Source organism: Gossypium raimondii, chromosome 12, assembly GCF_025698545.1.
Source record: "Gossypium raimondii isolate GPD5lz chromosome 12, ASM2569854v1, whole genome shotgun sequence".
In the NCBI taxonomy this organism is placed as follows: domain Eukaryota; kingdom Viridiplantae; phylum Streptophyta; class Magnoliopsida; order Malvales; family Malvaceae; genus Gossypium; species Gossypium raimondii.
Genome location: NC_068576.1, coordinates 55,726,141 through 55,741,700, shown reverse-complemented (window position 1 = coordinate 55,741,700; position 15,560 = coordinate 55,726,141). Strand labels below are relative to the sequence as shown.

Below are 15,560 nucleotides of genomic sequence, written 5' to 3'. Positions count from 1 at the left end.
TTGAATTGTAAACTAAACTATAAGTTTTTATTTTAGGGATTAAATTGAAATAAATTCGAAATTATGAAAATATGATAAAAATTAGATAGTTACATATGAGTTTGGCAAGAAATTGAGTAGCAAGAAGGTATGAATTGAGAAAGAAAAATATATAGATTTAGTTAGGATTAAATTGAAATTAAAGTAAAAGTTAGATAAAATTTTCAGCAAGTAAATTGTGTTGTGCTAATGATTATGAAAATTATCTTAATTTTTTTTTGTAGCTAATATCGCACCCGAGGCATCCACGAGGAAAGGAAAAGAAAAAGTGGACGAGGAATAGACACGGGAATTACGGTTTGTATCACTATAATTCAAATTTTATTATTATTAAGTGTTTAATTTGCTAATGATGTGTGGTAAGTATTTTAAGGTAAGTGTTTAATAAATCATAATTTATAACGTGGTATTGAAATTGAAACTAATACTGAACTGAGTTATGGAATATTGGATATTGTTTTGAGTACTGAGTGAATTGTGAAAATACTGAATATTGTTATGTATATTGCATTGAATTGTGAAATTACTGGAATAATAAATTACTGTAATACTGTGAAACTGATTGAAATAAGGATTTTATAATTGATACTGAACTAAAATGGAAATTGTACTGAAGAGTGAATTAAATACCCTATTAACTAGTCGGGCTAGTCGGATATAGTTGGCATGCCATAGGATATGGAATAGTACGGGGTATTTGCCGGCTTACTGATCAGGTACTTATGTGCCGACTCATCATTATCATATCGATTTGGCACTTTGTGTGTCGAATCATCATTATCATATCTTTATTAACTAACTCGGCACTTTGTGTGTCGAATCGTTATCACATTACTTACAGTGTTCAAGACTTTGTGTGTTGAATATCTTTATCATATATCGACATCGATATCTTGGTGTGTTTGGTTGGAATCCGTGTATCCGTCGAGTCCGAGTCAAGTTAATAGGGGTGAATGAAATAAGTTTACTTCTTGAATGATATAGTATAATGTATGTGAAAGGTGAAATTTGAAATAAAGAAATAAGAATGATGCTTATATATATATATATATATATAATTAATTGATAATATTAAATGATTGAATTGTTTATTAGTAGTGATAATTGTAATAAAAAGTATGTGTGTGATTTAATGTATTTAATTATAAATTGAATTATAGTGATACCATCGAGTATATGCATACTCAATGACGGTTGTTTCCGTCATGCAGTTGTAGAATTCAAATCTTGAACCAAAGATCCAAAGCCGGACCGACTCAAAGAAACATTTTGGTGATGTATATTTTCTTTTGGTAATGTGGCATGTACATAGGATGTGTATAAAGGTTATTATGTTTTAATATAAACGGTTGAAAATATTAGTATTATAAGTTTATGAATTATAATGAAAGAAGTTTATCTATATTTATTTAATTTAGTATATTGTTAAATTTAAATTGATATTATGTTGATTAAGTTGATTAGAAAGTAATTGGGATAGAAATCGAGAATGTGAAATGAATTGATTGAATTGGTTGAATTGGTTGTGATTTGAAAATGAAATGGTTTTTAATTGCAGGGGGTTTTATGTAAAAACAAGAAGAAATGTTGCCGAAATAAAAAAAAATGAATGAAGTCAATTACTAAAATATTATATGAATTTATGATTTTATCTTAATGTGTTTAATATTTATTTAAGAATTATTGTAAATTATCTGATATGTCCGGTAATGCCTCGTAACTCTATTTCGGCGACGGTTTGGGGTTAAGGGGTGTTACAGGATTAGCGTAAAAATTATTAGACGTTGTGAGAGAAGGATCTCGAAACTTTTCTATAAGTTTCCAGTTTCGACAAATCCCATCAAATTCACCGAAATGAAACTTGTAGACGATGAAGGTGTGGAGGCAATGATCGCTCTATATTGTGGGAATTAGAGTGACGAAAATGCACCAATTTAGTTATTTGCTGAGTTAGTTGGTGTGAAGCCAACTGAAGATCTCACTGCATCTAATGAAGAACATGGAGCTAAAGAACTATGTATGGTGGCTCCAATATCATACGTTGATAGTGAATTGACTATACACGGGATCAATATCGATCTTAATGTTGCACCCGATATTGATGTGATTGGTGATGATGGATAGGATGGTAGTGATCATTGTGATCAAGAGGTCGATAGTGATAGTGATCCCGATGTGGACGAGGTCCCCAATGATATTGACGACGAATGCGTGAATGACAATGAAAATGTTAACTCGTTTTCAATAGGGAACTAGATTCGACGTATTGTGATACACAATAATCATGGGCCACACATGTCGCTCATAGACCCCGACGCGGCACATGTAGCTGAGTTTTCAGAGTACCCTGGAATACTACCTGCTCACTGGCTAGCCGTAGATTCCGATCCTGAGGAGTTGTTTGTAGGCCAGAGATTCGAAAGTAAGGAAGAGTGCGTATTTGTTATTAAGCGTATAACATGAATATATCAGTAGACTATAAAGTCACAATGTCTAACTTGACATTATATATTGAGGAGTGTTGGAAGTCAGCGGAAGGCTGCAATTGGCGGGTACGAGCTGCATTTATTAAAAATTCGTAGATGTGGGATATACGAAAATTTATTGAGCCTTACACATGCACATCAACACATATGATAGAAAATCATCGAAAACTTATTCCAAAACTATCTGTACGTATATCATGCCAATGGTAAAGGACATGTTGACCACTAAAGTTTCAGTACTGATTGTGGAAATGCAGGCACAATTCCAGTATCGAGTATCATACCGAAAGGCGTGGAAAGCTAAATAGATGGTAATGGAGCAATTGTACGGGGATTTTGATACGTCATATAATGATTTACAGGGATGGATAGCCGCTATGCGAGAGTACGTATCGGGGACTGTCATTGAGTTATAGACACAACCTTATTACAGCCTGGATGACCAACTACAACCGGGAAAAAGAATTTTCCATCGGATGTTCTGGACGTCACTGCAAGCCATTTGTGCTAGTAGATGGGACCTGACTATACAGAAAATATACACATATCCTACTTCTTGCGGTTACTCAAGACGGTAACAAGAACGTGCTCCCGATAGCATTTTTCATCGTAGATAAAGAGAACATGGAATCGTGGGAATTCTTATTTACCAACCTACGGAAGTATGTTATTTGCATCATCTCCGATAGAGAGAAATGATTAATTGCTGCCATTAGGCGTTCTGGTGTGCCATGGAGATCCGTTTACTGTATCCGGCACATCACTGCTAACTTCCATCGAGATTATAAGAATGCAGACTAGTAGATATAAGTTGTGAGAATGGGTAAATGATAACCTTATCTTTTCAATATAAGTTTTAATGTTTTAGGTAAATACTGTAACTTATATTTTCTTAATACATATACATCGCACGAGCTAGAGCCACACATTTTCCGCCAAAGAATTACTCGACTTGAGATTGACATGGAGGGTCAAACGAACACATCTTTCCGGCAATGGTTGGGTACCATGAAGCCATGGGCTCAAAGTTTTAACGAAGGTTTTCGTTATGGTCAAATGACCACAAACTTGGTGGAGGGGATCAACGATGTGTTGTTGGAAACACAACATCTTCCGATTTCATCTGTCTTCTCGGCTACATTCTATAGGTTGGCTACCTTGATGCCAAGAATAAGTCATCAGCAACAAGTAAACCAGATGGATGCTGGACATGTGTTTGTCGAAGATGTCAGGGATGCAAATAAACTGTCAGATGGCGAGGTTGTTGAATGTAGAAGTATATTCACGATGCCTTGAAACGTTTCAAGTTACGAAGACCATCAATCGTCGACCCGGTATACCTCCTAGGTCCTATGGAGTTGATCTCCGAAACAGATGGTGCGATTGCAGGAGGTTCCAATGACTTTATTATCCATGTACGCATGTCATGGCAGCATGTGCTAAAGTCTCGCTCAATGTTGAACAATTTGTCAATGATGTGTACACCCTCAAGCGCACGTTGTGTGTCTGGGAGAATGAGTTCCCCGTCCTGCCTGACCTGTCAACATGGGAGGTGCTTCCGACGATTTTCGAGCTTATCTCAGACAAAGGGTTGCGTAGGAATCTGAAAGGTCGTCCGCAATCATCTAGCCATAATGAAATGAACACTAGTGAGAAATCTGACGGTAAGCGTTGTGGATTATGCAAATTAGCTGGTCATAATTAGAGTAAATGCCCACAACGAAACTACCATATTGGACAATCGTCACGATCGGGTAGGAATTGAGTTTATGTAATCCAATGTATCTAATTTACATTACAAAGTTTGTTCCAATTTTTAATATTGTAATGCATTTAATTTATATTACACAATTTTTATTACAAAGTTTATTCCAAGTTTTAATGTTGTAATGTTGCAATTAATCTAATTTATGACCACAAAGTTTGTTCCAAGTTTTAATGTTGAAATTAGTCTAATTAAATAAATACAATGATTATTTTGTTATTATTTATATTTCATTAGAATAAAAAAGTACAAACTTTGTAATATTTAAATTACAAGAAACCCTTAAAATTGATGGTTTGATGATGTGGTCCTAGGGGTATATTCCTGCGATGGTCGACGTTCATGTTGTGGGTGATCGCGGCGACCAACATCCTCTTCAGCCTCAGGTGAGGGTGTGCGAAACATGGAGGAAAATTTATATGCCCCGAAAGCCATCGATGAGCTAGAGCCGGGAGGAGTGCTGTACTGCGGTGGATACGACCCAGGAAGAGTGGAGCAATATGGTGGATATGGGCTGGGAGGAGTGCTGTACTGCAATTATATTAGAATAAAGATATCAAACCTGGAATGATATCCGTGTCCTGACGAGCCAGGGAAATAGTCATTAACCCACAACTCTGGATGATAAAAACTATTAACGGAATGTGTATACAACCGCTCGGGCTCGAACTCTGGCTGATGTTCTGACTCTGGCTCGGCCTTTATATCGGGCACTGGCTCGTATACCCTAAGTCGATACATGTGCGGGGGGACTATAGTCGACTGCTCACCAAGTAAATATGGTTTCCATTACTAGAGTACCATTGTATGTACGTTAACGATGGTTGCAAATCGGAAGAAATATCTATTTGAGGTCTTTGCACCATCCGATTATCTCACACTGCAATATATTTTTGGTGCACAACCCCCCAATTATTTCATTGTTTTCCTCTCTTGTTAATCCCGTGAATCTTCCCCAACTGCATTGGCGGAGCTGGGATATACTGGATGCAACCAAACTGTCAGAGCACTCGATCTCCGTGGTACCATTCGACCGTCTGAAAATTGATAATTTGTGTGTTAATGCACCACATGTGATAATGAATGTGGCCAGACGATGGTATAACAGTTGCAATTTATGGTATCCGATACGGCATCTAGATAAACTGCACGATTAATAAAATGGTTAAAATTTATCACGGTTCGAGTAAGATATACAAAGTAATTACATGTCACGAATATTGAAATAGCATACCCCTTCCCCGACATGTTGTTCAATCATCAAACGATATATCGGGACAGTGTACGACCTCCCAATACCCGGATAAAAACTCCATCTATGAAAACAAATTACATGTTAGAATAGTATCGTTAGATAGTATCGTTAGAAAAAAAAATGTCAATTAATTGATATAACAAGTTAAATTTTATCACTTGTTCACTAGTGGAAATATGTATGCTTGGTGCCTAACCGATGCCAAGAATGGCATCTGATAAAGAGCCCATGATTGTAGCAATAAAAGGCATCAGGCTTTGTCGCCCAACAAAGCTCACGATACAACATAGCCAGCACTGCAAAACCCCAACTATACGAGCGAACATTCTGCAAATCAGTTAATAGGGGTAAATACATCAAATGAACCTTGTTGTTGTTTCCATCCGGCATCAGTACATCCCTTATAATATGCATAATGTACGCTCGAGTTACACACATCACCTCATGCTCAGTGGCATTAATTGATAAATATTCAAAATTGGCTTTTCAGCCATGAAAATTTTAAACCCGTAAAATTGGACTCAGCATCGTTGGGCGAGATTCCTAGTAGGCTATAACAAAGGATAGTCGGCTCAGCTATCGTACTTACGCATGTTACGGCACTCCCGTCGATTGGGAGCCTAAGTTATAATGTAATATCCTCTAGAGTGACAGTGCACTCCCCACACGGCAAATGAAAAGTGTGGGTTTTCGGGCGCCAACGCTCGACCAATTCGGATATTAAATTGTACCGCAAATCAAACGTTTGGATCACCCGAATCTAGCTAACTCCAAGTACGACATCAGTCGTTCATCCGGGGAATATCCTATACCATTCACCCGACCCCTTAATACGCGGTACGGGCCCTGACACAATTAAATTACAGAAAATAGTTATAATAACATAATTTATTTCTGTAAATGACGTAGAACTTTTTTTAAGGGAACCCGTGATTAACAAATAACAATATATTACCATATTATTAACTGTGTTTGATATGTGACCATCGTTCTTAATCAATGAACCCATTGCAATACCTGCAATTCCAAAACAAATTTCAGTTATTAATTTCAAAGTTTGATACATTTTAAATATTTATCAAAATACCTAAATTTTATATATTGCTTTTAATTACAAAAAAAAAACCAAATAGTTTTGTCCACATCATATTTTTTGCTATACTACATTAACACAATAAATATATCTTAAAAATTGGAACTCAAATTCCAACTTAATGGTCCCATTCACAAATTCCATCTCAATGGATTAATCTTAGATTTTTCCTACATAAAAAACAAAAATTTATATTAAAATAATAAAAACGACATGCCAATGAAAAATATAACAAAAACATAACATAAACTATCTCAACATAATAAATACGAATATTATTATTATTATTTTAAAATGATAATAAGTAAAATGTATTGATTTAAAATATAATATATATAATAACATGCCAACTTAATTATTGTCAAAAATATAATTTTTTTTTGCATAGAGGATTCAAAAAATTTTCATTTATAATATTTACAAAAACATAAAATAAAATTTAAAAACATAAACTCTTAAAAATTAGAACATATAAACTAATTCCTAATTTATCTCATAAATTCCAACTTAATGGTTCTATTCACAAATTCCATGTACACATAATTTTGAAAGATACCATTTTGGTTTTTTAATATTATTTTAATTAAAACGCTTAATATAATAATATATGTGTATATATATTATTATATATTTGAAACTTACACAAACAAAACACTTACCCTTTTGTGGATATATAAATTTAACATGAGTTGAACCCAAAATTTTAACATATAAAATTCTAACAGTGTCATATTTACTTTAATTTAAGTATATCCATCATTATTTTATAAGTATTCTTTTATCATATTTAATATAAAAATTTTAATAATCCCTTATGTTAAAATAGATGTGTACAAGTCGACTTAAGCATAATATTAACATATTATAATTACACAATCTCAATTTGACTTGAAATATGAACTTAAATTTTTGTCATTCGATCATATTTATAAATGGCTACCCAAACCCATTTTAGGTTCAATCATTTTCTAATATATTATATTATTTTTAATTTAAATTGAATAATGATATTTTTCCATTTATTATAAATTTATATATAGATAATTTAACCTTTTTAATGTTTACATTATATAGTATTATATATAACTATAGATTTATTTTTTTTATTATGAATTATATAATTTATAAAAAATAATATAATATAATATATTATAAAATTAAAAAACGAGTCAAGCTTGGCTCGGGCATTAAGTGTTCAAATCTAAACTGGACCCATATTTTAAATGGGCCTAATTTTTTTGTTCAAACCTATTTTAGGTGCATATTTTTTTCTCCAAACGGTGTTATGTTATATTTTAGTTAACATAGATTTAATGTTATGTTTTAGTCACTTACATTATCGTATTGTAACATCGTAGTCATTGAGTGTGAATTGTTATTAATGGTGTAACGGTAAACTGGTGTGGCACATTAAATTATCATTTCAAACGAAAATTTTTGGTTAAATCATACAATTGGTCACTATATTTTTGGTTAAATTATCTTAATAGTTTACACTTATTTATTTCTTAAATTCTATATGTGAAGGATAATCAATACATAAGGGAAAATATTGAAATATAATTCTCTCTCAAAATTATTATCCTGTTAAAGAAGACCGCGTTAAGGCAGTGTCCTTAAGAGAGAACGAGAAGTAGCAAGACTTTGCTCACACGCTATTTATAATAGCGGCACTGTAATCATTGTCAAAGAACTTTGACCAAAGCATAACACCACCATACTTGCCTGAACTTTTGATCGTCGGAAGAATTTGAGAAGTTAATACATCCGGTGGAATATATCCACTTCCAGCCGCCTCCGGTGATGCCGGCAACCCTAAAAATATACTTCCTGCATTTATAGAAGTCCATTGGTTCCACGAATTCAAAATGTCTTTGGTGTTGCCCGAAGCGTATTGGCATTGAGCCAGGGGATTGTTATAAAACTGAATCCATACGTAGTCAAAGAGACCTGTATTAATGGCAGTTCCCAAGTGAGCATCAGGAAATGGACACTGAGGAGCTGCTGTTAAATACACCTTTCTTCCTTGGCTACTATAAGCTGATAAAGAACGAGCAAGGTCATCCCAATATTGACCTGACCCAGCCTCAATATCAAAATCAATTCCGTCCAACACAGCATCACCCAACGGACGAGAAGACGAGGTACCGCCCAAGAAGTTGTTCCATAGATAATCAGCTACGCTTTTGGCGTCTTCTTGAGAAGCGAGTGAGTAGCTTCCCGCGCCACCTCCAAGGGAGAGCATGACCTTGATTCCTTGGTTTTGACAACTTTTTATTTCACCGCTAAGAGAGGTGCAACCGTTGGATGCTGGACTACAGTGACCGGCCAAGTTGAGTCCAGGAGTGGCACCATTGCCGAAGGTGTTAAGGAAACCTATGTTAACGTATTTATATCTGCCGGTGGCACATGTATCACTCAGGGTACCCTCGTTACCATTTTGGCCCCAATAGATGGCGATGTCACCGGCGTAGGAAGTTTCGATTAGTGCCGAAACTAAAACAAAGAAGAAGAGAATTGGTTTGGCTTGAGATTTTCTCTCCATTTTTTTTTCTTCAAAAGATGAGCTTACTGAATGTGGTTTCTGAATGTACTAATGGGGTTCATATTTATAGTGACTTAAAATGCCGCCGCTCGGACCATTGGAACCAAAGTCTTCTCAAGTCTACGTAGAAACTTCAACGAAATATATTCATTATGGCCATGCCTGTCAAGTCTACCGTAATCTTAGCTCCTACGGCAGCGGGTCATGTGGGATATGGAATTTTTACGAGTTTACACTTTCCCCAAGATATTATTGGCAATTGTCAAATAAACATACCTCATCGCATTAGGGTTTGGATGACTGAATCATTGCAGACACCATAATTTCTGAGAAAAACCCGATCATATATATAGATGAAAAATTGAATTTGCATATTTGTTATGCAAATTATTACAATAAAGTGTATATATTACGTGGAAAAAAGTTAAATTTATAGATATTTTAAATTTATAAATTTCACCAAAAATCACTTACTTTTATTTTATTTTCACTTAAAAAATTGTACACTCTAGTTAAAAAAATGACTATTTTGTTTCGAGGAAGAAAGTTTTATTTAAAACTTCAGGTTAAAAAGAAACTTGGTTTCTTCCAATTTTGATATTAATTTAGTTATAGTTTAATAAATTTAGCCTAACATTGACATATTTGGTCAATATTTACACATATTATGTAAAGATTGATGGCTAAACTTATTATACTAATCAAAATTATATACAAAAACATTAACTGTATTGTTAATTATCTTTAATTTCCCACTTTTAAAATTAACAGGAATTAAATTATTCTGATTTTTTATAAACATCAATTTACTGAAATTGAAAGAGAACATAAAGGGTTTTTTTACCAAAACTTTATATATACATCTCACCAAGATTTTTGATAGTCTTTACTCTTTATGTATAGACTTCTCCACGGTTGAATTAGACCGCAATTCAAAACTTTTTGCCAGCCCATACTCAGTTTTGGGCCAAGTTAAGACCGGTCTGTAAATCTAATTTGCTATTCATTAAAAAAAAAAACTATGGATTTATAACTATTTTTAAAAAAATATTTGTGTATTTTTTATAACTAATTTTTAAAGAATTATTATTACATAATAATTCGACTTGATCGTACAAGTTTTCATTGGTTGTGCTAGATCGAGACATAAGAAAATTTTTTAGGTTTGACTTAGCTCACCTAAATAATCTATTTCACTGTTTAGAAAATAAGAAAATATTTAAAATATAATAATTATTTGATTCATTAACATTAAGAAATTTTAACTCCACAAGCGATATTAAGATTTTATCACGTCTTATAAAATTTTTTTAATTTTTAAACCGTGATTGTGACTCAAAAATTTCTAAACAAGATATTTGTCCAATTAATTATCATTCAAAATATATAATTTTATATTAATATTAATATTAATATAATTAAATTTAAATATGGGCCGGACGACATCTAATCTAAGGCCCAATTTAAAAGGTAGTTTTACTTCTTGTTTAAATCCTAATTCTAAATAGAATAATGAATGAGAAACAACATTAACACCAAATGAAACTGGTTCATGCTAAATTCCTTAATTATTTATTTGATAATCTTATTATCTCTTAGTTTTATCATATTATTTTATAGAAGACCAAGTTAAGCGTAGGCCTTTTTAAGAGAGTACAACAAGGACTTTGCTCACACACTACTTACAACGGACTTACTATAACCATTTTTATCATCAAAGAACTTAGACCAAAGCATAATCCCACCATACTTGGATGACCTCTTGATAACAGGAAGAATCTGAGAAGTCAACACATTAGGTGGAATATACCCACTACCGGCCGCCGCTGGTGCCGCCGGCAACCCTAAAAATATATTCCCTGCTTTTATAGATGAAGTCCACCGGTTCCATGAGTTGACAAGGTTGTTTATGTTCCCCGATGTGTATTGGCATGGTGGATTGTTATAAAACTGAACCCAAACGTAGTCAAAGAGACCTGTATTAAGGGCAGTCCCTAAGAAACTATCGGGAAATGGACACTGTGGAGCTGCTGTTAAATACACCTTTCGTCCATTATTACTGTAAGCTGATAGATAACGAGCAAGGTCATCCCAGTATTGAGTTGACCCCAGCTCTATATCAAAATCAATACCGTCCAACACAGCATTGCCGAGAGGACGGGAACGTGAATTGCCACCCAAGAAATTGTTCCATAGATAATCAGCTACGTTCTTAGCGTCTGCTTTAGAAGCTAAAGAGTAGCTTCCGACGCCGCCTCCGATAGAAAGCATGACCTTGATTCCTCGGCTTTGACAATTTCTTATGCCTTGGCTGACGGTAGTGCAACCGCTGGAAGCTGGATTACAGTGACCGGCCAAGTTGATTTCAGGGGTACGACCATTGCCGAACTTGTTAAGGAAAGCTATGTTAACGTAAGCATATCTTCCCGTGGCACAGGTTGCGGTTAGGGTGCCCTCGTTGCCGTTTTGGCCCCAATAAATGGCGATGCCACCAGCATGGGAAGTTTCAATCAGCGCTGAAACTAAAACGAGTAAGAAGAGCATTGGTTTGGCCTGAAATTTTCTTATCATTTTTGCTGTGCTTCTAAATGTGCTAATAAGCTTGAGCTTTATAGAGACTTAAAAGGCAGCTCCATCCAATAGAATCAAAGTCTTCTCTAAGCCAAAAAGAAAACAAATATCTGCAAAAATGGAATAAACAATAGCATAATTTTATGCATCTGTATTATTTTATGGATTTTATCATGATATTTAAATATATTAATGGCTTTTTTTTATTATAGATTCTATGTTATTGGTACCATATTCGTTTTATTATTTTATTTTATAACATAGTTTACGTATTTTTTTATTATATAGACGACAAATCTAGCATGGAGTAGAAAAAGAAATTTGACCAAAAAGCCTAACCAATTTCTGTTTAAAGCAAGCTTAGCTTGTGGGATTGAAGCTGATTTAGCTGACTACTTTTTTGGGTTTTATACTTGTATTGCTTTCATGGAATTTTTTTTTAATTTATAAAATAATAATTTTGAAGTAAGGAATTTTTAATTTCCTAAATATAATTAAAATTATGATGGAAAAAATAGGGACAAGTGAAAATCTGTCTTGAAGATAGGAAAAGAATGGTATGAAACAATAACGTCACGTTTTCTGTATTCTTTCTTCTAATAATTTTATGCCATATTAATATTTTCATCCTGAATTCCAGCGTTTTAATCTTGAAAAAATTAAATCCAAATTAAAATATTAAAATTCAGAATAAAATTATTAATGTAACATAAAATTATTGGAAACGATTCTATTAAAATTGTAAGAAAGATCGCTTAAGCAACATATACCCTGAAAACGAAAGAACTTAAACTTATGGTTATTGATATGCAAACCATGATATTGCAATAATCTTTCACTAATTTTTTTACGGTGCCTGCTTTCTGGGTTAAATCAATTTAAATCAAATTATTATTTTTATTCTTTTTATGATATATGAAGATCTATTATTTCGAAATTCGTGATTTTTTTTTCTGTCTTTTTTAGATTTGAAATCTAAATAACGTGTCAGCTCGTTAAAACGAGCTAAAGTCACTTGTTGATAAGCTCACCAAAAAGTTACAAAAGTTAATGCTCCACTATTTATTTATTTTTTCATTCAACTTTCATGATTATTGACTTACAGAGTCAACAAAATTAGATGGTCTAAGTCAATGGCCAATACGAAAATGTAGAGGTGGAGATTATTTAATAATAAAATTTTAAATTATTTGAGGAGAACTATAAAAGATTTAAGTTATATCGATTTTTACCAGAATGTGTAACATTTTCCCCCAAAAAATTATCTTTACACCCCACTAACAATGATATTTAGATGGATAAGTACTAAGTTAGCCTCTTACCTTTTTAAGGTTTTTCTTAAAGATTATAATTATAAGTAGAATTGTTATTTTAAATATAAATAATACACATATGAATTAGGTTGATCGATAAATTAAAATTTAAATTGGTTGAAGTGAAAACTATTGCAACAGTAACATTGGTCAATGAGTTTTCATCCCTAGGGTTGAAATATCTCCGGCCGATACAAAATGGCCTTTCACATTCTCTGTAAAGGTTTATTTTGCCATGATTATAAACAAAATTCAAGGTTAAACATTTGAAAATGTTGGGGAAAATTCTCTAACCAAAATTGCTTAAATAATTACAAAATTCTCTATAAAAGTCTGTTTTGCGATGACTATAAATACAAGTTATTTGCGATCACCATTACAATGAAGTACCGGAGGAAAATCCTCTATAAAAGTCCGTTTTGCAATGACTATAAACAAACGTCAACGTTAAACATTTGTAACGGCCGGTGATTCAATTGATATTACATTTTAGGTTTAGTTGTGTATCACATATACGATGAAATATTGGAGGAAAATTCTGAAACTATTGTTGTTATGGTCACATCAACTGCTATCAAACAATTTAAAATTTAGGGTTTAGGAATGTAACAAAGTAATAAATAAAGTAAAAAATTGTGATGAAGGACAAAATAAAATTAAAAAAAATTAAAGAGACGAAAGCTTTTTGTGTCTTCTTTTGTGGAACCCGCATTATTAAGCAAAACTTCTTATTTAAAACTAAATGAGTACCAAACAACATAACACCAAAGGTAACTCGTTCATGCTCAATTATTTGTTTCCTTCTTTAATTCATTATCAAAATCACTTCCATCCAAGCTCTCTATTCATTCGTAGAAATGCTCAATAATTTTAATATAATAAAATTCAATTTTTAGTTTTCTTTTCATGCTTTAAAAGAAACATATCGATAGAAGTCTGTGTATTAAAAGTTAAATTGTATTTTGTTCTTTTATTAAAAATAGATAAATTAGTCTTTTCATGTTAGATCAAAGAGCAAACTAGTTATTCCTTAAAATTTTCATCAATTTCTACCATGTAGTATGTCATGCTATCTTGTTTGGTTATTCCGTCACCTATGCCAACTTTATAATAGCACAAATAGATATTTTTTTTACAAAAAGACTGATTTATTTTTAATTTAGCGTGTACAGAGATCAATTTATCTATTTTTAAATAAAAAAGTAAAATGTAATTTGATACCCATATCAATATATTAAACTTAGAATATTTGTGTTGAGAAGAGCTCCGAATCCGGTAATTAATGGAAAATAATGGAACGAAATCCATATATATATATCGATTTTATTATTATTGTACATTTAACTTTTACAAGAATGAGGCTCCAACTTAGCAAAATTTTAATCAATTAAATTAAATGCTCCAAATTTCTCCACCCTCTTCCTATATCATACTCTTATGTTTAAGCGAGCTTGTTTGATTATTGACTTACATAGTCAACGAAAGCAGTCGGTCAAGTCAATGGACATAACCATTATGTATAACCAGAAGTAGAGATTATTAACACTCGAAAACCTTGAATTTTTAATTTCAATAATTAAAATCTTTTAAGTATTAAAACTTTTGAATAATTTTTTAGAGTGGTTTTTGGGTATATTTTTAAAATATTTATTGGTAAATTATTGAGAGGGAATTTAATAATAAAATATAATTTCACCCTTTTAATATCTCTATTGCTATAATTTTAAAAGATTAAATTAAATTATTATTATTTTTAAGAGAATTAAAGTGTAATTTTATTTTTATTAATTTAAATTTTATAAATTAAAAAGAACTAAATATAAATTTAGGGAAAAATTTCTATTTTTCAATAAGTAATTAGATATTTTATTGATTAAAATTTTGAATTAATATAAAATACATTAGTAAAATTTCTTAATAATCACCGATCTTCTAGAAATTCATTTGACAAAGTAGCAAACGTATATGTACGACCACAAAATTAGTCAGTGTTTCCAGCTGGTACTGATTACCAACTTAACTAAAGTTTAATAACTTCATTGCACGAATAATTAAAATACAAACTGGTGTAAAAATAATATAATTATGAAATAAATATGAATTTACTAAATTTTACATAAACATTGAAAATATATATATATATATTTTATTTCACAAATGTACTTTATTATTATTATTTTACTATACCTCTATAGACATTTGTCATTCCTTAACATTATTTATACAGTTTAAAAACTCCATTGACAAACAGTATCAAATATATTTTTAAAACTAATTAGTAATATGTAATCATTTTAAATAGATTTAAAAAATTTCAAATCCTTGGAAAAAAATGAAAACAACATAAAAATAAATTAGCACAATATGAAAATGTGAATGTGCGAAATATATCTAAAATCCTTACTTTTGTTTCGACAAAAAAGCTATTCACTTTCTCTCTTCTAACTTAAGTATCTAAGAGCATCCCAAAACACAAGCTCTGACACTCTTAAT

At 32.0% G+C, this 15,560-nt stretch overlaps 2 protein-coding genes across 2 annotated transcripts; both read right to left on the bottom strand.

Annotated features, from left to right (window-relative positions):
* Nucleotides 1-8,104: 8,104 nt before the first annotated feature.
* On the bottom strand, nucleotides 8,105-9,236 carry LOC105765484 (hevamine-A). Its single transcript, XM_012584607.2, has one exon. It carries the CDS (start codon nucleotides 9,181-9,183, stop codon nucleotides 8,287-8,289), a length of 897 nt encoding a protein of 298 aa, XP_012440061.1. The 5' UTR covers nucleotides 9,184-9,236; the 3' UTR covers nucleotides 8,105-8,286.
* A 1,500-nt stretch (nucleotides 9,237-10,736) lies between these two features.
* Nucleotides 10,737-11,780, bottom strand: LOC105765483 (hevamine-A). The gene has a single exon (XM_012584606.2). It carries the CDS (start codon nucleotides 11,752-11,754, stop codon nucleotides 10,855-10,857), a length of 900 nt encoding a protein of 299 aa, XP_012440060.1. The 5' UTR covers nucleotides 11,755-11,780; the 3' UTR covers nucleotides 10,737-10,854.
* Between the last annotated feature and the right edge of the window lie 3,780 nt (nucleotides 11,781-15,560).

What these genes read in the sequence shown, in the direction of transcription:
- LOC105765484 (XM_012584607.2), bottom strand. Translation starts at nt 9,183, where the DNA reads ATGGAGAGAAAATCTCAAGCCAAACCAATTCTCTTCTTCTTTGTTTTA.
- LOC105765483 (XM_012584606.2), bottom strand. Translation starts at nt 11,754, where the DNA reads ATGATAAGAAAATTTCAGGCCAAACCAATGCTCTTCTTACTCGTTTTA.